Source organism: Callionymus lyra, chromosome 13 (assembly GCF_982586985.1).
Source record: "Callionymus lyra chromosome 13, fCalLyr1.hap1.1, whole genome shotgun sequence".
Classification (NCBI taxonomy): Eukaryota; Metazoa; Chordata; class Actinopteri; order Syngnathiformes; family Callionymidae; genus Callionymus; species Callionymus lyra.
Window position 1 is genome coordinate 23,859,847 of NC_141830.1, and position 25,543 is coordinate 23,885,389.

At 40.6% G+C, this 25,543-nt stretch overlaps 1 protein-coding gene across 2 annotated transcripts; it reads right to left on the minus strand.

The window, feature by feature from the left end:
• Positions 1-1,580: 1,580 nt before the first annotated feature.
• On the minus strand, positions 1,581-19,519 carry nudt14 (nudix (nucleoside diphosphate linked moiety X)-type motif 14). 2 transcript variants are annotated; one of them, XM_087805495.1, is made up of 6 exons: positions 19,322-19,519; positions 17,680-17,819; positions 9,916-9,959; positions 7,693-7,757; positions 6,531-6,810; positions 1,581-4,683 (listed from the first exon to the last, which is right to left on the minus strand). In XM_087805495.1, the coding sequence occupies exons 2-6, from the start codon at positions 17,758-17,760 to the stop codon at positions 4,434-4,436; spliced, it is 720 nt and encodes a 239-aa protein (XP_087661621.1). In that variant the 5' UTR covers positions 17,761-17,819; positions 19,322-19,519; the 3' UTR covers positions 1,581-4,433. The 2 variants fall into 2 exon arrangements, with proteins under 2 accessions (XP_087661621.1, XP_087661622.1); XM_087805496.1 differs by lacking the exon at positions 19,322-19,519 and having other exon boundaries at positions 17,680-17,822.
• Between the last annotated feature and the right edge of the window lie 6,024 nt (positions 19,520-25,543).

The window sequence follows — 25,543 nt, forward strand, 5'->3', positions numbered from 1 at the left end:
ACTCGGAGTAGAGCGGTTGCTGGGAGGAGACACAGGGTCGGACCCGGTGAACGGATGCTGCCGTCAGGAAAGTTGAGCTGGCGTCCACAAGGCAAGGATCGAATACACCACCGTGACCTTTGACCTCTGGCCCAGACTAACTCGCCGTCGCTCACGCAACGCCCCGATGTTCCGCTCCACTGGCGCCACTGCAAACTTCCTCTCAGGTGACATGAGGGCGTCACTCCGACGCCAGGTTTGTGTCGGACCAGCTCCTGAACCGACCCAGCGGACTGGAACCAGAATCCACATCGTGATGTTTCTGTCACACACGTCGTCACTTACGACAGGAAGCAGAATTATATGGTTTTCACTTTATATACATTTTCAGCCTGAAAAATGTATTTATAATTTTGTGTTAAAATATTATCATAATTAATCCTCAAAAAAATCTAGGAAAAAGTAACATATAAATCTGTCTTCATTGTTGATGATTTAAGTTGTTAATTACTTATTTCTTATTTCTGATTAAAAATACATTTTCCTTACATTTTTCTCTTTTGACAAAATTACAAAAAAAAAAAATTTTCTCATAATTTTAAAAATAAATATATATAACTGACAACATCTAAACATAACATTACGTTTATTGACAGACACAGGATGTATTCATGGTCATGTCAGTATAGAACAAAAATTTACGAAATAAAATAAGTCGTAAAAAAAATACGATAAAAGAAAACAAGTGACGTGAAATTTAAGTGAGCATTAAAAAAAATAATTGAATAATAATGGCATTTGTTGGTTTTGAATTCATGGTTAATTTTATTTTCCAAATTGAACGGAAAATTCCTAAAATACAATTAATTATCGTTTAATTCTTATTCTTTAGATCTAGTCGTTTCACTTTGATGTATCCTCTAGGAATATTAAAATGATTGTTTATCCTTTTCAAACGTGATGATGTAATTGTTCTAAACTCTCATTAGCATACAGGTGGGATGTGTGCTGGAATCGCGTGGACCCGAGTCCTTCCTCCCCCCAAAAAAAACCCCTGTGGTGGCTCATCAAAGGTCACCTGAGCGTGGCGGTCCATCTGCCGTGGTCGCGCGTACGGATCCAGATGGTCTCTGGAGGACTCGGCCGTCCCCGTGTGTACAGTTACGAGATGAAAGCGAAGCCGGCGGATCCTCTCGGCGGAGCTCGGCGTGGAACGTCAGGTGACCTACGAGGGGGGAACATGCTCACCAGGTGGGTGGAGGGCGGGGGGAGGGGCGGCCATGATTAATAATGTATGAAGAGCCAAGCTGTAACCAGAACAAAAACATACCTCCATGTGTGCGGAGGGACCCGGTCGTGGTGAGAACACTGACCCGCCTACTGTCCACTATAGGAGTGAGGTATCGGAGGCGGTCAGGGGTGAAGAATCAGTTAAGCAGCGTCTCAGCAGGCGTTAAAAATCGGTATTTTTGGCGGTTAGAAAAAGTTAAAATTAATAAAACAAGAGGCTAGCGAAGCGAAACAATTGATCGACTTTGCAACAGCTCCTCCTAGAGGCCAAAAGCCAGTAATCTCTCAAAAAGAAACCAAACGCACAGATGTGATGTTTCAGGTTTTTTTTCAACCCACTTTATTTCAACTTCAGTTATTTTTTTATTTTTTTTATCCAACACAGTCGTGAACATGCAACGTCTCTTACTTAAATATACTTCCTGTCCTTTGTATCAAGTGTTTCAAAGTTAAATAGTTTTTAAACATGAAGGTCGTAAATCAACATAAAAAAAAAATCAAAACACCGCCCACGACGACAGAAGCGCAAAAAATCACACGAAACAAAAGCGTTCGACAGAAGAACATGTTGGTGCGGCGGCGCCGGAAAACACCGTCTGTCGGGAGTCGCGAAAAATCCAGCTACGACTCTTCGACAAGTTTCATTCCTGAAAACCCTTTGGATGGGAAATGAACTTCTTGAGAAAACCACGCGTAGCACCTTAAAACCGCTGCTTAGCGCCAGACAGGAAACAGTGTGACGACGGGTGAGTGTGGGGGGTTGGGGGGGGGGAGGAGCTTCCGGGGCGACCCACGATATGTCCGCACTAGAACTCCCACGTGCCTGAGCGACAGAGGTAGAGACGTCAGGAGCTGAAACCGCCGACTTAACGGGCGACACGTCGCGATGAATGGTATGAGACGACCGGACCCTACATGTGGTTGATTGTCTGTTCAGAGTGAGGGATGGGCCGGGACGAGGAGAGCGACCCCAATACTGGGGGGTGTTAGAGGGAGGAGACGACCAGGATGGTGGAGCGAGTCTGTTACAGAGTCGCCCCTAACGCCCCCGACTAGCTGACCAACAAAAGTAGTCAAATCAATCAAAAAAATGCATCGGATGTTCTCGGTCACTTCATTAATCACAGACACGACTCGGGTTCAAGTCGGTCCCGAGACTCTTCCCAAGATCGGAACAAGTTCAACTTAAAAAAAAAGAAAGAAAAAAAACGTGTTTCTTTGCTACGATGAGTTTAAAGATGGACGACAGGAATCCGCTACGAATGGTGCCAACAGTGGGATTGTCCCCGACTGAGAGCGAATCACAAACGCACAACAGAACAAAAAAATAAAATAGTTGTCTTCAATGCAGGAATGTCAGAACGTTAAGGAGCCCCGTCTGGCACCGGAATGTTCCAGATATGCTTCAGCGTTACTCAAACGACTCACATTTCATTCACAGTAAAAGTAAAAGATGATTTTTAAAAAATCAAATAAAAACAGATTAACTTTAGAGAATTTTTTAACTTTAAAATGTCAGAACTGATTAAGTGATAAAATAAGTTTAAGTTTAACTAATGTGTTGATTTAAGTGTGTTGTAGTGATGTGTGACTCTATTGTATCACCAGTGTCTGTTGGTGTAAAAAACTCTCTTTTCATTGAAATATTTACACTAAAAAATGATCTTAGGCTCCGCCCACCGAAAACACTGTTTTTCTGGCGATTAAATCTTGTTTACCATAACCACGCCGACTCTGCCGTTATTGGTGATTGATTTTCCACCTCCAAGGACCCGTTGTATAAACAAAGCGTGGAGCTGGAGCAACAACATAAAGACAGTAATAAGCTAGTAAACGTGAAGTGTGTGAAGTCAATCGAAGATCTTTGTTGTCCACCCATAACAAGTCGGCCTCCAGAAATGATCTTGACGAGACATCGTAGGAACAATCTGCTCTGATAAAATACTGTTTGCTCTTGTTCAAGTCGCATCCTTCACCGATGACCAATGATGAACCAGCCCTTTGTTGGATGAAACAAGTTAACCGTAGAAACTACCGCGCGTCTGAAACAGCGCCGTTACTAAAATGCTGGTTGTCGTCACATTCCGATCGTGAATGCAATATTTGGACCTGAGACGATGTTTTAATATCGTAGAAATGTACTTCAAAGGCGTTTATACATCATGCGTTCCATACGTTCTACTAGATTCCTGTGCTGGATTGAAGTGCCGACGTTTGAGCTTCAGAAAAAGGCTTCTTTCACAATTCTACACTTTTATTACGAACTTGACGGAAAACAGAAGTTGAAGTAAAAGGAAGCCGACGTTTTAAAGTCTAGAAAGTAAACTTTCATATCTTGGATTAAGCCGTTTGGCAGGTTTAAGAAAACGTCTCTATTCAACACGAAATAAAGGGTACATAATCGTGCGCTAAACTGTTAACGTTAAAAATAACATTTCTGCATATTCACATGTAAAATCATTAGATTTAAGTTTGTACGAAAGTGATTTTGTTAACATTTAAAAGTAGCTTTAGCTTTATTCAGAGTCATATTTGGAGTTTTTCCTTCACTTTTGCTGCATAACAAAAAAGGCAATAATACTAATAATACTAATAATAAATAAACAAACATTAAACCATCAACAAGTAAATATTTCTTACTATTATTATTTGTAAACAAATGAAAATAAAATTGCAGTCGTGTGAATGCAGCCTCCGAACGAGATCTGAGCGGGAACACGACAAACGGCGTCGGGGGTGGCGTGGAGGTAGGTGCCCGTCACTTCAGGGTAAGCCCGGTCGGGAAGGGTTCGATGCCGCGTGTATTGCTTCAAGCCTGCGAGTCAGAAATGTGTCAACGACTTCCGCCAACGTGGTTTTTGCGTCACTGGACTGAGGGGGAGGATTCAAGGGATGATCGCACGACTACAAATGTTTTGCTCATGAGAACTTAACAGTGGATCAGTCGGTTGCTCCGTTTCTTCTTCATGATAAGCTAGTGACGAGGACGCACACGGGAACAGCAAATGATAAAGACGAAAGACTTGCTGGCGCCACCAGCTATGGCCATTTTGTTTTTCGGGAGACAACAGGCGTCGTCAGGACATTGTCGAGAACCAAAGAGCAAAAAAAGGCAATGGGGGGGGGTTTGATTTGAATACCGGGGGGCTCGTGTGTAGTGAAGGTTACACGTTGGTGGAAATCTTGTACTTGGGCGACATGTTGTTGTGGAACCAGATGAAGCTAAAAATCACGCCCATGGTTTTGGGGATGCGCTCGTCGTAGGCAAAGGTCATGGCCTCATGCAGCGGGACTTTGACCACCTCGATCAGCTCGCCCTCCCACGGCTCCCCCCCGCCCGCGCTCACGCAGTTGTCGTCTGACACCTCGGCGTAGAACATGGTCTGCTTAGCCCCCATGAGTCCGACGGCCGACCTGCAGGGACGAGAACAAAGCTTTCGTTAAAAGATTTTTTTAAATTGCGACTTAACAGAGTCACGTGAAACAGTTTCCGTTGGTTAAGCAAATAATGAACTGTGCGTCATGATCGCTGCTTCTCATCCTGAACATCATCCCAGCCTGAACTTTTTAAATATGCGGAGCCGTGCGGGCTGATACTGCGAAGATTTGATTAGTAATACTGCATAGCATCACAGAGTAATATTGCAAAGCCTCGCAGAGTAATCCCGCGGAGATTCACAAAGATTCACAGAGTAACACCACAGAGATACGCAGAGTAATACTGCAGAGATTCGTGGAGTAATATCGCGGAGATTAGCGCAGTAATACCGCAGAGTTTGGTTAAGTAATACCGCAGAGTTGCAGAGTAATATCGCGGAGATTTGTGGATTAATATCACGGAGATTTGTGGAGTAATATCGCGGAGATTTGTGGATTAATATTGCGGAGATTTGTAGAGTAATATCGCGGAGATTTGTAGAGTAATATCGCGGAGATTCGCGTAGTAATAGCGCGAAGATTTGTGGAGTAATATTGCAGAGATTCGCGTAGTAATAGCGCGAAGATTCACAGAGTAATACCGCGGAGATTCACAGAGTAATACTGCGGAGATTCACAGAGTTATACCAAGGAGATTCACAGAGTAATACCGCGGAGATTCACAGAGTTATACCGCAGAGATTCACAGAGTTATACCAAGGAGATTCACAGAGTAGTACCGCGGAGATTCACAGAGTTATACCGCAGAGATTCACAGAGTAATACCGCCGAGATTTGCAGAGTAATGCCGCCGAGATTTACAGTTATACTACGGAGATTCACAGAGTTATACCGCGGATATTCACCGAGTTATAGCGAGGAGATTCGCGGACTAATAAAGAGTAGCCTCGCAGAGTAATACGACTTGCTGAGTAATTGCGCAGAGAACTACTGTAGAGACTCTTGGAGTATTAATGCAGAGCCTTGTGGAGTTCTTCTGCGGACAAATACTACAGACCCTCGCTGAGTATTACTATTGAACCCCCAGTGTACTACTGAGCCACACCGCGGCCATCGTTCACGCACGAATCAAAAATCAGGCTCACTTATTAATGATAGTAATTGATCAGTATGACCCGACATGAGGCCAACAGTCACGAACAGGAGGAGCTTCTCAGAGCTGCAGCTGCCTGACGTCAAGGAGCCACTTGGACTGTAACTCAAGTATCTTAATGTTGCTACAGTGCAGCAGGAGCCTCCAGTCTAGACCCACACATGGGGGTCATGAGGGCGAAGGTGATAACATCTATTGTAGAGAAGAGGCTCTTGGTTGAAACAACAACACCGCGGCAGGAGGTGTGACAGTCAAATCAAAAACACGCTAATGTGAGCCGTCGCTCAAAGCTGTCCAGGTGCTGCTCGCTCATGTGGGGTTGTTTTGCTCTGGCTGCCACGCACACCGACTTCCTGTTCCTGTGTGACTCTGTGCTGAGGTCAAGGACCCTCAACATCTGTGAGGTCCTGCCACAAGAAATATTCTCCGTCTTCCGATCTGATGCCGTCGAGTCAAGGACGTGACATGGACTTCTGTTAGGGTCTAGACCCTCAGCTTAGTTCCGGGAGAATGTCACAATGACGTCAGAGACGGGTCAATGTCAGAATCCTAGAGTTCAGAACATAAGCAAAACGAGGTACCGCTCGATAGCCAACACCTATCAGGACTATCGTGTTTCGCAATCCATTTTGAACATGAATGCATGATGCAGTGGATCAAGTTAGAACATGATGCTGATGTTTCGAGGGCCGAGTACAGAAACTTTGGATTCCTGTGTAGAGAAGCTCACCTGTAGGAAGTGATCCTCTTCAACTTCGACGCGGGGATGTCGTAGCCGCACTCCTCAAGCACTTCCTCTCTCGCGATCTCCTCCAGCGAAAGGTTGGGTTTGTCCACCAGTCCCGCGCAGAGCTCGTAGGTGATACCGGCCGAGGTCGGGGGCCACGCGGAGGAGCCGCCCTCTTCCGACTGACCCTCGCCGGCCTCGGCTGCTTCGGCCGCGCCCTCTTCGGGTTTATCGACGGAGGGAGGTTGCGACTTCTTCCTTTCCCACTCGCACATGAAGACGGCTGCAGGGGGAAGAGAGACGCTGAAGAAACCGGACTTCACTTGTCCTTCTTTGTCCAGAAGATTCCAACCCTACCGTGCGTTTATAATTCAGTGTGTAGCAAGTGTCAGATTTAGCTGTTTGTCACCATGTAACACATGAACCTTAACACCTTCAATGGAAAAGTATACTATATATAAAAGTATACCAATGATATTATGATTGGCTGAAATTGAAATATCTACTGTGGTTTTGACCTGTTTCTATATTGTATTTGAAAGATTGATAAAAACCCAATTAATTGAGAAATTAATGTATAAATTCCAATTAGAATATGAAATACTAACATGTAAAAGCAAATAAAAAATAAACGATTAAAATACAGAATTCCACCATTAATGTACAAACTATTGAATATAATTATTTAAAATTAAAATAATAAAATCCTATAAAATCATTCAGTTTTAAATTCAATACTCTGATATACTTTCACATATTCATATCAGGGGTTCTTCGTGTTCTACTGTGTGCATTTGTTCATTATATTATTATTCTTCATAAGTGTGTGTCGTGGTTGTCGTGCCCAGTTCTAGTTCATTTTGGATTGTCAAGTTAAAAAAAAAAATGGGTGTAAAGTTCTGAGGTCCTTGATGGGTCTGGACCAGGGTCTGATGTAGACCTCCCTCCCTGAACACAAATGTGTCACTCGCTTGTCGACACGTCAGATGTGGAAGCGATAAAGAACATTTCCTCCCTCGCAGGAAGAAAATATATCAGTATCCAGACTTCCTACTATTTTACTTCTCGGTGCTGCCGAGCTTTTCCTGGCGACTCCCAACAAAAGAACCTTTTCTCTCTCGCTGCTGGTCATTGTTGTGCACGGACGAGGGGGCGACTCACTCACCTGGACGAAACTGCTTGACGAGGACGAAACAGTGCGAGGACGTGTTGAAGATCAGCACTGACACGCTGTGGAGAGAAAGAAGAGCGACTGTTAGTGGACACTTGTGCTAGCCACTGACCACTGCAGACACAACACCAGACATCAAGAGAGTCAGTGAGGAAAGAAGATTAAAATACTAGTCGATATATTAAAGGTGAATTATTAAAAACTAAATTTAATTTTTTAATATATATATATATATATATATATATATAAACAGTATATACAGTATAAATACACACATTGCAAAAAAAGAAAACCTAGAGTAATTTATTTAGACGTTACATTTGAAGAATATTTAGAAATAATAATTGGACATAAATGCAGTTTTATTCAATCACACTTTAGTCGTTTTAAATGTACTTAAATAACTTGAATAATTGTCTGTAGGGAAAATGTCTACAGGGAAAAACAATCCTGAAAACATCTGTTTTTCAGCAAAAATAAACTCAGTTTTTAACGGAATAAACATTACATTAAACTTAAGGACGAGTTGCTCGAGTCTTGACAAAATGTCCAAGTCGATTCAAGTTTTCTGATGTGGAATTCTCTCTGAGCTCCTGGACTATCGTACTCGGGACTTGAGACTGGAGCGCCGGGCTCAGCGTGGGGAAAGCGGATGCGTCTGCGGCGGCAGGAAACCCGGCCCCGGCTTTCCCATGGCGAGAGAGAAACGGGAGATTAGGAGCCGGGTCTAATCTGATCGCAGGTCTCTGATGAAATTGACAGTTTTATAAATGAAAGTGACTCCGTTTTATCTCAATCAGCTGTTTTCTATTGTTGCTCACCAACTTCCTGTTCAGCACCAGAACGGCTGCTGATACCAGGGCAGGGCTCATTTGAGAAATTAGAAGAGACGTGAAAGAATATATCATGTATACACAATAGTAACTGAAAACAAAAATAATTTCTCTCACGTCTATTCTAATGGTTGTATATAAAGGAGCTAGAAACAGGAAGGATTGGAAGCGTCTCCATGAAGCTCCTGCAGCACCAGCGACAGACTGCGAGCAGAGACACGGCGGTTCCTCCCTCAAGAGCAAAATGAGAAAGTGGGACAGCGAGGCCCGAGGCGATGAGGCTTCCCCAGAGACGCTTCCAGTCTCTGGATGATGACAACTTCCCTCGCTAAACGTTCGATGGTGGCACGAGGCACTTGGGCGGTGTTGAACCGTCGCAAAGGCGGTGAGGATTCTTGAATGTGGGACAACGGTTTGACCACCTTCTTAAAGAATGACTTGATGAAGAAGTTTCTTCTTACAAAAGAACAGACAATCATCCTCCTGGCGCAAACTCAAGCTAATAAACAACTAAAAAGATCTTATAAGAAACATCTTATTTGGTACCTTTTTAAACTTAATATTCAGAAAAATGCCAGTATTAAAAAATAAATATATTAATACTAATTAATTAAGCTAAGAAATTAAGTTAAAAGAAAAGTCAACATTAAAAAAAGGTTTAATGAAAGTAAACATTTAAGAAGAGACCTAAAAGGCTTACAGGTAACAATCATAATAATTCATAATAAAATAAATCTATTAAAATAAAGTTGACAAATAAATTATAAAATGTATATAAATACATATATATAAAAAAATATATACATTGTTAAAATAAAAATAATCAATTTAAATAATAAAATAAAACACCAGGGACAGCGAAAATGAAAAAAAAGTCAATTGGGTCAGCCGTTCCTATCAACTTAAGTTTTAAAAAACGTTTTTGGTGAAAATAAACGGATGCATCAGGGGAGTGTCTTCAGTCATGAGGACTCTGGTGTGGTGGGGAAAGAGCTGAGCCAAAAGACAAAGTTTTCCACTGACCAGTGGGTTTCTACCAGCGTAGTTATGACTGATAAGAACAATGGGGCAGACTCCATGTTACGCTGGAGAGATGAGGAGGAGGAGTCTTCAATATCTTTAGTCCAGTTGTTGCGTCCATCCTCTCTGCAGTGTTTGAGTTTCATGGGTTTCCTCTTTGTGGTACCAAACTTCACTTGGTTTTCGGGGTCTTGTCCAAAAATTTCAACGGCCCACGACAAATCTTTGGAAGATCTTGATGCAACACTGAAATCTGGGTTTGACGTAAGACCGTAACCGTAAAATGACGACGCTAACAAGGCGTCAATGTCACCCAAGTTCACCGGAGCGGCTGAAGGTGTGTTGTCATGTTGAGAACATTTACCTGTCGTGGGTTCTCATGAAGTCCCAGGATTTCTTTGTGCCATTCTGGAAAGAAAAGATGACAAACGTTACTTTTCACTTCAGTCGTACTTTTCTTATCAACAGTAGCCAACCCAGATTTCATCTCGCCGGGCTAGTTTACGGCAACAGTTACTAACTTCAATCTGCAGGGCCCAGGTTAGAATCCGAATTCTGTAAATCTCCAATTAAATAACAAGTTATAATATGTATTTCATTCATTTTTAAATCAATTACACCTGGTCAGAATAGGTAGGATATGAACAAGGACTTTATATTTTCCTGGTGGGAAATTGTTTGCGTATCCTACATAATGTAAATGTATTAATGGAACCATTCATTCAAATGACCCTAATGCATGTGTCAACAAACAGAGATAAGAGGCGACGAACCTTAGCCAAAAAAATCCTACCAACAATTCCAACATCACAAAAGAAAGAAACAAAGGACTTGAAGGCAAGAAGGTTTCCACCATTGCCTTCGAGCAAGAACTTTCCAAAGATGTTCAAATTAAAGCTAGCGAACTATTGCGCCGCTAGCGCTGAAACACTGATAAAGATGTTGGTATTATTTGGGATTACTTGCTGATTATGCAACTGCTTCAACCATAAGAGGAACAAAAAAAATGTGCCAGGACACGTTGGTTTTGTGGGAGGGAGACCTGGTGACTAATATTCCAAAACTTTCCTCGCTGTTTACATGCCCTGTGGTCACCCTGGCACCGTGGATTACAGTGAAAGGACGACACGCGCAGGTGTACGCAAGCACAAAAGGAATCGTGCCTTCATTTCGACTGAACCATCCCCGTCGTGCGTCGTCGCGTTTCAACGTGTACAGCAACAATGCGGACCTTCCGGATCACTTTGTGGTTATTCATCCTGTGCCAAAAAGTACTGAGTGAAAGTTCCCGCTAGTTTAGAGTGACACTGAACGTACCAATTCGGTACCAGCCTGCAAAAAATTGCCGAAGAAGAACCTCTACCGTCTTCAAAACAACGACATCTGCCATTTTGATTGAAAACAAGACGCCTTGTCTTATCATTAAATCTGCCGTTTCTATTTGTTCAGGCTTTTCCTTGAATTTCTCGAACTCCTGTGTTGTTCTCAGTATTATCTTGATCTTTAAAGTATGTACTTTTTTGAGTATTGTTTTGATTGTTTAAGCGCTTTGTGACCCTGGTCTCGAAAAGCGCTATATAAATAAATATTACTTACTTACTTACTTGGAAATCCTTTGGATTTTGAGGCGGACGGACGTGGACTAAATGTTGACCCTCAAAAACCTGCAAAGGCATCTCTAAAGTTTGGAGTAGATTTCTTATGTGACGTTAAACCAACAACGAACAAACGTCTGTTATTTGAGATCGAGACACTTCACGTCAACGTCTAGAACACTTTACGTTAACTAAATGCGACGATACTGTTATACAACATTATAGATGCTTTCCGAGTGTTTCTGAGCTTATGTTTTTTTTTAAATTAAACTTCTATTTCTTCTTTTATCCTTCACAGTATCAATCGGATGATACTGACCAGGAGCAAGAGAGAGACCGCAGCCAAGACAGAAATATTTGTGAGGCAAAGAAAATGTGAACACGTGTCTTGTTTTTATACTTGAGTTCTGTTCATCTCTTTGATTAGTAATAGTTGTAGGTTGTCATTTATTCACACACTTTAGTTATCCTTTTTATTTCTGCTCATCACTACAGTATAAATTTATACCATTTGATTTGCTTATTTACACATTTATAAGACAAATTGTATGGTTTGTCATTACACTTGAAGGCTGCTCAGCAGCACAGGACTCATAATACTTGTTGGTTTTGTTAATCTTTGCACATGTAAAAAAAGTTGCAATCACTATTTTTCACCCCGAAAAAGAAAAAAAATGTGTGTTTGCAAAACTGTTTTTGAAAAATGATTGGTTTTCTTTATTCAATAAACCTGTGTAAAGGCTTATTTTTTTAATATAGCCATGGTATCGAAAAGTATCGGTATCATCTACTGAAATTCTGGTATCGTGACAACCCTAGCACGGAGCAAGAGGTTTGCCTTTGACGCCCTGATAACAGCACCACTGGTGAGGTTCTGTGGACTGAATCTGGACATGTCCAGACCCAACACAGTCTTAGATCAAAGGCAGCATCGACGTCTCGAAGACCTTAGCGTTCATCACATTCTCACCACAAAGCACATACTTCTTCAGTGAGACACATTCGGTTAAGTTGGCCTATTTTTCCAATGCCTGAGGAAATATGGCCTGGATTCAATTTCGGGCAACACCTCCTCCCGCCCACGAGCTCTTTAAGGCACAGCGATGACAGCTTTGCTAGAGCAGGCGTATTCCAGCTAAAATACACGTGTTGTCGTGTGTACCACTTGGCCCTCAATTGGATTTCAGAAAAGAGAAATTGAAAATGTAACCTATCACAGAATTTACTTTAACGTACACAATCGTTTTCTTTTGGGAATTCTTCAGTACTAAAATAAATGACAATGAAATTCTGATTTCCTCTACAGTACAGTTGTACTGTACAGGCTTTAACAAGTCAAATTATTATTTTAAAGACCGTAATTAATGAAATTAAAAAACATTTTTTCTGAGATTCCAATGTGTTGTTGCCAAATGTTTCCATCCTCCAGCTTCAAACACACAATTAATCGTTTGTACTCGGTCGTGCGATGTGCTTTTACCCAAAGAACATAACAGAATTATTAAGCTTCAACTGCCACACTCGCGCACAGTAACATTTTTGGTCGTTTTTGATCAATTCTGTCTTGAATAATAGTAGCTTGATACAATATTAAGGCCTTTTTAAATCAATCAATTAAAGATATTAGATTTTAATTGGATTTTTAGAAATTAAAACAACTTTAAATTACAATATTGGGTTAGAGACATTTGAAGAGCTTTTAACCCATGTTATCTCTGGGTAAAGGTGACACAGAGGCCCGAAAACAAATGCATTTGTGGTATCCCTTGTGTTGTCTCTGGGTCAAAGTAAACGACCATCCTGGATTACATAAAAACATGTGCAGTGGTGGTGGTCATTTACCTTGACACCACAAACACATTGTTTTTCCGGCCTCCGGGTCACCTTGGTCCAGAAACAAAACAAGGGTCAAGACCCCTCTTTCTGATCGGATTATTTCAATTTCAAGTCATAAATATATGCTGGTTCTGACTCATTTTTACCACGCTCAACAAATACCAATGACCTGAAAGGACAGGAAGTCTATTGTCCCTTTTAAAAAAAAGAGGCCGTGAGGTCCTTCTGTTCTGAATCAAAGATTCTAACACCCACTTTCTTCACTTTAACCTTGGATGAGTCATGGGGACAACACCCAAAGCTCTCCAACACTCCTGGTGTGATCTTGAGTTGTCCTGAAACATCATGTCGTCGATGGATAAACAGTCAATAAGATTTCTTACAGATTTTGGACACTGAACGTGAGGCAAGTTATCGCTGATCTGGTACCTTTAGAGCCAATATACCAAGAGACTTGAGCTCCTCTATTCTGGGATGAAACTATTGGTACCTTGAGGTGTGCATTCCACCAGTATGGTGCTTACCTACCCTTATCTGACACACTGTAGGCTTATAACAAAACATATTAATTAGCTACTAAAGGAAGAAGAAATGTTCAGACGCCCACGGACTAAAGACATCTTGAGCCATGCAGAAGAAGAAACCCGTCATTGAAGATGTGCAGTAGTAAACGCTGCGCTGGTGTAGGTGGGTGAGCAACACACTCGTGTGGGCAAACACAATTCCAGGGGAAATTCTCAAAATGCAGGCAAGCATTACCAGCAGAGGGTTTTTTTTTCCTGTTGAAATACGTAAGGAGGATGTAAATCAGAGAGCAAAGGACTGTGGGGGTTTTACTTCTTCAGTCATCGCTCAAATCTTTAAACGATTCTTTTGAATCGTGAAAAAATACCCGCCTGCCTGCTACGACCCAGCAAGTTAATTACACGCACGTCTCCGTCAGGTATTCAAGTGAGTAGGAGGCGAACACGCCATCATTCCTCCTTGAGGCCGAACCAGCCGCACCCCGCTTACTTTGGATTGAAACGCTACCAAGTCCAATAACTCTTGTGGAAGCCTGTCGGGTCTTGCCCCGACCAAGGTAAATTATGATACAGCTCAGCCAGAGATGAAAAGATAATGGCGTGCGCTGGCGACAGGCTCTACATCAACAGCAATAAGAAGATTGTCAGATAGTTTTGTTTTTACGCTTTAGGGCTAAGTGCTTAAGAAAGCTTCCTCCTTCCGGCGGACCTCGATGAAGCCATGCGCTCCTTCAGGCTGAAAATCATTAGCTGGGTGTCCAAGAGTTCTTGGGACTCAGAGGAACATCCTTCTTGCTGGATCAGAGGCAGCACATTCTTTATTTTGGTTTGTCTGGTATTCCTGCTGGATCTTCCATCAACACCATCAGAAAAGTCATGGTTACGGAAGTGAAGAGTGATGCTAATCTGATTGTATCTGGATAGTTTTTTTCTTAGGCACTTTTGAACCAGGTCAGCCTTCTACCAGATTATGTCTCCCAGAAGAGGTGGACACCTCGATACCTCGACTCCTTGTAGCGCTCTATCTGCAATAAACTATGTTTCCTCCCTGAGAAGATATATCGAGTAAAACAAAGTCAGACGCTCCTTTCATGACCAAATATTTTAAACACCTACCGCCCCCTTCAGGTAACCCATGGCTATAGGTACTCCCATCCATTCTAGTCCTCCCTCGTCCCAGAGGAGGCTATTCTTTATTTGGCAAGAGCGACAACGACAGTTCTCAGAGTCGAACCTCAGTCGTGGTCTCGCTCGGATCACAGAGACTCGAATGTGCTCCCTGACACAGAGAACACTTTGTCTGATGTCTGTCGGTGCTCACAGATGGCGGGGTTCCTCTCATTACTCAGCCCACTCGCTAAGAGAAAAAAAGGGGGATGCTGGGGAAGATCAGGGGAGCCGTGGAACACTGGACCACGTGGGTGACAACAAAACCAGAGAGGACGAGACAACCTGGAGGTGAAGTGCTCCCACGGAGGCTGGAAATCAAAAGACGACAGTTGGTCGTGATATTCTAACTGCCAATGACCATCGCAGACACTGGGGAGGAATTCTAAACGGTCATCGGATTCGTCTGATCCGGCTTCAGTTCAGGAATTGAACCAATAGCCAGCATTATGATTGAAACATGTTGAATGAGGAAGCAGCATACATGGATTCTCTACCCACAGATATGTAGAGGACAAACTTCAGCTTGATGCACAGGTGGACTACAGGCATATAAAGCTAGCTTTTTTCTTTACACCGATTTTCTTTTAATTCAGCCTTTCCAAGAGGAAAGTCAGGAGAGCAAAGAAGGCTCTTAAGTCAATCGTGTCGTGCTGCTGGGGCGAGGAAAAGCTCATTTTCAGATGAAGCTGTAAACACCCTTGGGCCAGTCAGAATTAAGAGAGTACCGTAAATTCCGGACTACAAGCCGCTACTTTTTTCCTACACTTTAAACACTGCGGTTTATACTACGGTGCGGCTTATTCATTTTTTTTTCGTGGTGGGAAAAACATTTTGCTCAGCAACAGTAGACCAATAGAATGAATGAGTAACTTTGTGTCAGCAGCTCCCTCCCGACTACGAGGAGGAACTTACTTCATTCCGCACATTCACTCAAACAAAGATAGCGGAGAATTCCATCGGGCCAGATGAAATCATAAATATGGATGAAGTACCTCTGACGTTTTGTAACGGACCTTCTCACATAACTCCTTGAGAGATCGTCACACACACATTCTTCATGGGGCGGAGCTCTGGTGCGGACTTGGTGACGCTCCAGAGTGACAGCATTAATTATAACAACACTGACCACACATGAAGCCGTTATAGAAGTTAATCAAAATATATTTACTTAATAACATTTAACAAAAAGCGCTCCTTAATTGGAGGATCAATGAAACATGAACAAAACAACGAACACCCACGACACCCCACAGTCAAATCCCCGCGATCAGTGTCCAATGTTCAAGTCCATTATTGTCCAGAAAAAAGGCTGCGTTAAGTGAATCCTATGTGAGGCGCAGAGACGCAGGACGGCCCGCCGTGAAGTCGCGTTTATCCGCGCAATCACTGCGTTACGATCAGGTGGAAAAAAGCAAACTATTCATCCGTGTTGCCGGCGTGATGAAGAAATAATTCCCCGGTTGAAGGACACGGACAGTTTGTCCACCTGCCTCGTGCTTTTGTCGCTGGTTCCTCGGACTGTAAATATCTGAACAATGCTTAAGAAGAATAACACAGTGCTTTATTTATTTAAGTGTAAGAAATGGACGTGAATTACCGGTAGTTCCATTTTTTTGGCTGTTTAAACCTGCGGCTTAAAATCCGGTGCGGCTTGTATAATTACAAAATTGATTTTCTTTCTAAAATTTGAGCATGCGGCTTTTAATCGGGTGCGCTCTGTAGTCCGGAATTTACGGTACTTGAAAAGAGGACCGGACAAGTTCTGAATACCTAACTGTTGAGTTCTGGTGATCGAATGACCAACACTGAAGTCAGACATGTATGTAGGTAGTGTAAACAGTACCTACTCTTTACTAAGGTAGGGATATCGAACCTCGGTTCTTTTGTAGAATGGACCAAAATGCTTCGGTAGTTGCAAGTATCGAAGTAGGATTCGTCTTTCCGTGCAATACCGAGTGATCAAAAGTTGATAATGTGCAAGTAAGTAATTCATTCATATTTATTAAGCGCTTTTCTAGACCAGGGTCACAAAGTGCTTAAACAATCAAAAGAATACTCAAAAAATATATACTAAAAAAGTCAAGATAACGCCGAGAAAAACACAGGAGTCCCAGTGTGAAAATATATAACTAGGCACAGATCATCAGATGGTCACTTTTACACTGAAAATTATTTGTCATTTATTATTTCGGAAAATAAAACAGCTTGGGAGTGGAAATTTACCAACGCTAAAAACTTAACCTGAGAGTTGTACTACGTGTAATGTAATTTTCTTTCTGTTGGAATTGATACATTGATTCAATTAGAATCAAAGAAAGTATGGTTCAGAAACCAGGAGTGAGGTGAAGGTATTGAAAACTTGCAAAATTGATACCAAGTTCTTCTCTTTACAGTTTTTTTTACTTTGCCATTTTTTCTTCTGGTGTAATGTTTGTTCATTTCTATTGTTGCCCTCTTTGAGATGTTTGATCGCAAACCCATGCAGAATGAGACACAAAAAAACACAGGGTACACGAAAAAACAAATACAGTTAAACAGGAGGATGAAGAGAGAGAAAAAACACACACTTCTATATAAAAACATGCTTAAACAGAATGATAAACAGTTTAATTATAGAAACACACTCAGATCCAAACACACACTCTCTTATAGGAACATTTTAATAACACAAATGACACACACACACAGGGTGTAGACTGGAGTGTGTGTCCAGGTGTGTTACGCGCGCTAATGTAAATCATGTGCTAACACTGACGCTTCACCTCTGTAAGCTAACGTTAGCATGCTAGCTTCTAGCTCCACCGCTGTGTAGCTCGACACCGAACCCGCGAGCCCGTCGTCGGTACCAGCGCCGTGAACACGAACCGGGTCCGCCTGTCCGAGCCGGTCGGAGCCGCGGTGCTGCGCGTAGGTTCGAGCCCGGGCGAGGGTTCGCGGTACCAAGGAGCCGCAGCAGCAGCATCCGGCTGCCGCTTACACGAGCGCGGACGAGCCGCGGCTCACCTGGTTGTAGTGGACCCGCAGTGGCTTCAGGTACTCGGAGTCTGTGCAGGGGACCACCTCGAGGTTGCTGATCTCTTCCATGGTTCGGGGGCAGGAAGGGTCGGAAGGTTCGGCGACGTTTGTCTGTCACCACAAACACACTGACAGTGATAGAATTTCTACGGAAGCTCGGAGGGTCCGGAGTCCGCATAGAAGGATTGTCATTAAATGAAACGATTAACTCTGGTCCAGTTGTTTATCCAGAAGACACTTAAATACTTTTCACAATATTCGTTTAACACCGATTAAAACAATTTGAAACAATGACTTTGTCATTCGAAATGTATTTTAAATATATACACACACATACACACATATATATATATTTATATATATATATATATACAGTATATATATGTATGTACTCACACGTTAATATCTTTAAGTTGATACAAAATACAGTGAAAACTGTGGTGTCAAAATGATCTGTTAAAAGCGTTATATAAATACAAATTACTAACTTACTTACTTAACTCTTATTGAGATGGAAGTCTTGTATTACTATAATAATAAAAAAACAAAACATGCATGATTGTGTAAAACAGCTTTAAGTAGCTTTATTTTACCAAAATACAGAAGTACTAGGCTCCACAGACAAAAAAAATTCACTGCTAAAAATAACACCAGGTCTAAAAAAAACTCGACACGCTCAATACTAACAACAACACCTTGGATGCTAATAACACTAGCACTTAAAATAACAGCAAACAAACCCCCTGCTAACAAACATCAACTCAAGTTTGTTACAAGCCACAGCAGCAAAGTGTTGAAGCAAATGACTTCAATAATAAGAATAAAATCCAGCAATGCAAATAATAACATAGTCTCTGTTGCGCAGCTGATTGGAAACAATGTCTACCTTATATAAGGAAGGTAAATTTAATTATAAATAATAAATGTTAAAATACATATCTAAATGTATATATAAATAAATGTATCAAAACCAGAAACTGTCATTGACAACAAAGCGTTTTTCTTTTGTGGCTGCATTACAGAATAAAATAATGAAATATGAATGAAACATGTACAGATTGATAGAATATATACAATGTATTAGTAAATCATAATATATATTGTCAGGCTCATCTTTTATTGCCAATGTTGTAAACGCAACATATTAATTTTTTTGTGTTGTCAGTACAGAATTAAATAATAAAACAAGATAACACACAAAATAAGCAAAAGAAAAACTATTTATACATTTCTTTATTTCAAAATTTACTTAGATTATTTCACTCTTTTTTTTCAAATTGACTTCCTCAATTTCTCCTCAATGGAAAAACTGAAATAAATAAATGTATAAGTTATCATATTCATAAAAAATAAAACAAATGTGTACATACAGTACATATTAATTTGTTGTTTCAACATATCTATATATATGTATACATTTAGTTATTTATTTAAACGTTTATTTATTTATAATTATGTCATTTATCTTCCTTCATAACCTTAAGTCGCTAAAAACACAAAGCTAGTCATGCTAACATTCCGGATGCTAACAGTGCTAGCGCTCCAAACAGCACGTTAATGATATTTATTACAGTTAAAGTTTGTATACAGTGTTTTTTTTACAGGCAATCTTTTGTGTTGCCACGCTCACCTTTGACCTCTAGATCAGTGCAGCTTCCTGTGCTGAGTAATGAGGCCCGGCCCGTTCCCACTGCAGATGAAGTCACCTTCTCACATCAATAATAGAAAACAATCTCAGCTAAAGCCACTTCCTCCAGTGAAGGAGCGCGAGTGCGACGCCCACAGCACAAGGACAGGACGTAACACTTGTGTGCGCTGATTTACATCTGGATAAATACCGGCGCAGACCAAACAATGTGCGGGTCCCGCAGAGGAACCGGCCTGTGAGCAACCACCGATATTTTTACAAATACGCGGTCAAGCTGCGGCGCACGATAAGACGGGAGGGACCTCATTGTCCGAGGGCCACCGTGACAGATGATCGAATGAGGCGGACAAAGAAGTAAAAATAAATATTGTTCCTTTAACGCGCTGATCTACTGAGGGACTTTCACTCGCCAGCTTTTGTTTCCAGCAAACTTCTGAGACCTCAATAAAGTCCTGAACGTGTGAACGTGAGGCGGAGGAACAATGAGCTCCAGAGTGAAGCTGACTCACAAGTCATCCCTCTTCGGGGTCGTTGGTCCACCTCAGGGGTCACAAGTGGTCATCAGAGTCTGATCCCACACTTGGACCTGGTTGAGCAACACCGTGGTACCGTAAGAGGAGAAAGACTGTGTTGATCTGAATTGAGGAACTTGACCTTGATGAGACGTTGATCTGATGAAGGAAAGAGGCCATTTTTGTTTATTCACTTTTATGTTGAACAGTGAATGTATAAATAATTCAATATATTTTATGTTGTATTTACCTCAATTTCTTTTATATTTATTGTGATTTTCTTTTTTCTTTTCAGTAAATATATTCTTACTTTGGATTTTGAAACATTTATAGTGATTTATTTAAGACAGAGTTTTCCTTTTAGTTCTTATTATTTTCTTCTGGTTCACATGATTAATATATTCAATTATTTTAATTTAAAACGTGATTTTTAAGACTTTTAAAAAATATTTCTTTCTAAATATTTCTTTCCCTTAAAGTCACCAATTCATCTTATTTTTAGCTTTAGTGTAGATATTTACTTATCTTAATCCTTTGTTTTCATGACTGATTTCTATTTTTTTTTTTAAATATATTTCACCTGCAAGTTTGATTATGGGCAGGTATGAAAGTTTATCTTTCAATAACTTTTAATACTTTTATAGAATATTTTTTTTTCAATAATAGTTTTTTTTAATTAGGTGATTCAATAGTTGTGTTGTGTGTATATTGAAAGCTTGCATGTGTTTTTTATTTACATTTTTATTTTTTTTAAATCAAAACATTTAAAATGAATATTTTGAGTTTGATATTCAAATACTAATAATTAACAAATATTTAAAATAATATAAGAACTATCATAGCTTTGAAAATTCAATATAAAATGGCTCTACAATTTTATATTGAATTTAAAAGAATAGAGTTAAAAAATATAGAATCAAGAAAATGTTTTTTTGAATTATTAGAATTAGAATATCTCTAAACTCTATCTGTACATTTAAAAAAAAATTAAATTACTAAAATAATAACAATTCAACCTTTTAATATTTATATATATATTGTTAAATTCGATTATTTACTTAAACCAAATACAGTTTCAACATTTGATATGTTCTGATAACACTGATATAGTCCATGCAGGTTTACCCAAAATCCTTTGCAGCGTCCAGTTCAAACCTTCCGCCTGATTCAACGTTAGCGTCGGAGAGTGATCACCAGCTTACATGAGCAAACAGCAAACACTAGCTAATGGCTAACATGAGCTAATGACTAACACGAGCTTATGGCTAACATGAACTAACGGCTAACATGAGCTAACGGCTAACATAAACTAACAGCTAACATGAACTAATGGCTAACATGAACTAATGGCTAACATGGACTAACGGCTAACATGAGCTAAGGCTAACATGAACTAACGACTAACATTAACTAACGGCTAACATAAACTAACGGCCAACACTAGCTAACGTCTAACATGAACTAAGGTCTAACATGAACTAATGGCTAACATGGACTAACGGCTAACATGAGTTAACAGCTAATATGAACTAATGGCTAACATGGACTATCGGCTAACATGGACTAACGGGTAACATGAACTAATGGCTAACATGAACTAACGGCTAACATGAGCTAACGGCTAACACAAGCTAACAGCTAACATGGACTAATGGCTAACATGAGCTAACGGCTAACATGGACTAACGGCTAACATGAGCTAACGGCTCACACAAACTAACGGCTTACAGGAGCTAACGGCTAACAGTGCGAGTCAGATGAACTCCTGTAGATGTCGTTGAACAGTCATGTGACCCGCCGATTGACGGACAGGTCAGGAACATGGTGAGAGAAAACATGTCGCCGGCAGATGGTGAAGAGAGTGTGAAGTCACCAAAAGGTCGTAATGTTTTTGCTCTCCGGGGACAAAAACATCTTCAACGACGACCAACCACATGTTTGCAGTTCCTTATCTCACAACCTGGTCCCTCCATGACGGACGAGCTTCCGGGCCTGAAGGAAAAATCTTATCAGGTCCTGGGTCGGTCCAGAGGCGAGTGTGACGTGTTAATCCAGGAGCGCGCGGGTCCAGAATCCTCCACGTCAGGACCAATTACAGCTGAAGAAGGACAGACCTGAGCCGGGTTTAGGACCACGACCATCGTGGAGCCTCGTCAAGTCCCTGAACTTCCCTGAGTCTGTTTTCTCTTACAAGGTCATGATCCTTATGGACAAAATTCATCTGAAGAGTCAGAATGTTTTTTTTTAATTAAAGTGACGAATACGTGAGTGGATTCTGAGGTGGTTAAACCTGGTCAACAGTGTGAGAGAGTCACATCTCTGCATTGGATGAAGAAAAGAGTCACATTATTCAAGTCAGACTCACCACCTGTCAAGTCTAGTGCGTCTCGATAGAAAGAACCTTTTTCTTGTCAGTGAATCTTCTGAATCACTTGGATGTATGACCCGAGTTGTCGGAGAGGAGTCACTAACGTGTTCAATTACACAATATTTGTTTCGTGCTGCTTCTGTCCAACTACAAAAAAAAACAAAAAGTTAACATTTTACACTGATCTGAGTGAAAGATGCATATTCGAGTATGTGTCTGAAATTCCTGAATTTAAAGTATTTGTGCCTCACCAGACTTTACTGTGCGATCCAATACAAACCGGGTCTCGTAACAGACTCTCTGCGGGATGTTTAAGGGTTTAAACGTATTTGTGATGCAATTCAAGATTCAAGATTCAAAGTGTTTATTGTCATATACATCGAGAAACACGTTTCCCTATGCAATGAAATTCTTTCTTTGCCGTCCCTCCACAAATATCGGCGTAACAAAAAAATAAAAATAAATATAAATATACATAGCAAAAAAGTCAAGATGAAATAACAATAAAAAAATAAAATAAAAATAAAAAAATAATAATAATAATATAAGAAAGGGAGGGGAACTGTACATGAGATGGATTTAAAGTGACAACAGTGCAGTTGTTTGCGTCTTTAGCACAGATGAAGGAAGAATCCGCTAATGAGGCGGCGTAGTTACGTGCCTCACCTCTAGGGGCATACATAAAATTCTTCATTGCCATTTTTAAAAAATATTGCAGATTTTCTTTCCGGAATTTGGGCTGAACACATTTCTATGTTTTAATTTGTTTACAGTAAGTATGAATTAGACACAAGAAGCCTTAACTTTAACTTAAAATAAACTTTCTTCCTTGGACAAATGTGTCGCGTGTTTGTGTGTCATTAAAAGAGTAACGAAGACATCATCGTTCATTGAAATAAGATCTTTTTTCAATTCTTAGAATTTTGGATCTGACTCTAGAGGTGTCGGTGCCTCACCAGCCATGAGTCACTGTTCATTGAAAATAGGTTTGGACCAATCGGGAGGCGTTAAACTCACAGTGAAACGTTGATTTTGACATGAATCGTTTCTACTTCCTGTTTTAAAGAGTCGCTACATTTGTGTCAAAGACAACATTTCAATGGATTTTTTTCCTTCTTGCAACAAGAAAAAATCCGTCATGAGCCGAGTTTATCAGGCGAGGTCAAGCAGGGATTTGGACCGGAGCCTCGGGGAATGCACTTAGCCGAGGTGGCGCTAGCGCCACAGCCAAGCGGGTCAAGACTGACCAACGGCCTGGACCCGAAAGATCCCGACGCTCCCACACACCTCGGCTCCCGAAATACAGACACAGTTTCACCGGGTCATCGATAGTCGCGCGAGAAGTCGCGGCGACGCAAAGTGACGATGGCGGTGATGACAACGGTCAAGAGGCCGATGACGTCACGAAGTACACAAAATATACGTTATACTTAATGCGTTATTATTAAAACAGTCTTAACAGACGAAGTGTAAATAATTCTGTAAAATTGTCAAATCCCTTTGTGAAAGTGTAAATTTTAGACAAAATACCTAAAAACTTGAATAAGAAACTGGATTAAAACTCAAATTGAAGTGAAATCCTGTACATTTGACTGTTTTTTAAAAGTCACAATTAAAAAAAACTTTCAGTTCTACATTTTTAAATAAAGATTTTTATTAATAAATTGTAATGTTTTCTTTTTTATTGTCTTCATCTTGTTTTAAAACTGTATCACTTTAACCAAATGTAAAGTGAAATAAAAATAAAATCATCAAATCATTTATTATATTAATGGTTATGATGAGAGCCAAAAAAGTCAAAACCACTTGAAATAAAAGACACAAAAATGTCACAATATTGTAATTAAAAAGCATTTGAAGATGATTTAAAATGATAGAAATTTATAAACTGTGAAAAGAAGAATAAAGTTTAACAAGATTTACAACTGAAAGCAAAATAAATCTAAGAAAATTGGACGTAAAACACAAAAAATCTTGTCTTTTCAAATACATTCTACTAAAAAATGTTGGTCCTGAGAAGGTCTGAGAGGTTTGAACTTCACTGTTGAGCAAGTTCCTTCAGGCACTCTGGTTTCCTCCCACACTACATGTATTAAACACTTTAAATTGAAGTAATGACTGATTTAAAGCGTTGAGATTTTTAAAAGGGATGATGAATTCTTTGTTAATCTTTATATCCTTTTAAGATCTTTGGTGTTTTTCTCGTTTGATCTATGATCTTTAGATTTGCACTTTGTCATCTCTTTGCACTTTTCGTTTGCACTTTGCGTTTTATAAAACTTGCTGTACCTTCTATCATCTGCTTTGAACCGGAAATCAAATTTCTCGAAGGAGATCTCCGGACGGATCCATAAAGTCAATCTAATCTAATCTAATCTAAACGTGTTTTGAGCTGCTGGGGTTAAAGACGGACAGATATCAAGACGGTTAGTAAACCTAAGAGTGCGACGCATGATGGAGAGGCATCAACCTGCAGGACTTGAAAGGAAACTGATGAGCATCAAAGTTGCTGAACTTTACAAAAAAAAGGATCTAAAGGTTTGAGCTGCTCAACAGCTGCCGCGTCTCCTGCTGAGTCCAGACCATAATAACAGGACAGAGACCATTGTCTTCACATGTGTGTGTGTGTGAGCGTGTGGGGGGTCAGGTCGAGTTCCACTCATTCACGGCTCAATAGGACACATGCCAGCAGAACTAATGACCTGCCTGCAGCAGCAGCAGCAGCTCGGCGCGTCCTCTCAGGTTACTGTCGGACTTCTGGACTCTCCAGGACCAGACCTCTCAAAACCGTCATCCTCCACTTCTGACGAAAATACATTCATGATGCTGGGTCCAAATATGGTGGATCCCTCCCTTGATGCTCACCTGAAGATGACTCCAGGTACCAGGAAGTGGAGCGAGCAAAGAACGCCGACTCAGCAGAACCAGTGATCGGTCGAGACACTTGTTACAAATCAAAGTCTACTTTATCAGAAAAACAAGACTAATCCCAAATGTCGGAATCGACCGACACATGGAAGAACTTTAAATGAAGGAGAGAAAAATTGTAGAAAGTTTGTTTAATTTAATCCAAATGGAGAAATGTCGACACAGACCAGTTAAAATGACAAAATAAACGAGATACAAACTTGCCGTCAGAAAATTCATTCATTCATTTTCTACCGCTTTATTCCTTATTGGGGTCGCGGGAAGACTGGAGTCCATCCCAGTTTCATTGGGCGAGAAGCAAGGGACACCCTGGACAGTCTGTCGCAGTACACACAAAGACAACCATTCACACAACGTTTCAAACTTGGATTTTTAATTGAAAATGTTCGTTTGAGG

What these genes read in the sequence shown, in the direction of transcription:
- nudt14 (XM_087805495.1), bottom strand. Translation starts at nt 17,760, where the DNA reads ATGGAAGAGATCAGCAACCTCGAGGTGGTCCCCTGCACAGACTCCGAG. An exon ending in TGCGGGTCCACTACAACCAG is followed by an intron (nt 9,960 to 17,679) that starts GTGAGCCGCGGC and finishes TTTTCTTTCCAG; the next exon opens with AATGGCACAAAGAAATCCTG. An exon ending in CGTCAAGCAGTTTCGTCCAG is followed by an intron (nt 6,811 to 7,692) that starts GTGAGTGAGTCG and finishes TTCCCCCTGCAG; the next exon opens with CCGTCTTCATGTGCGAGTGG.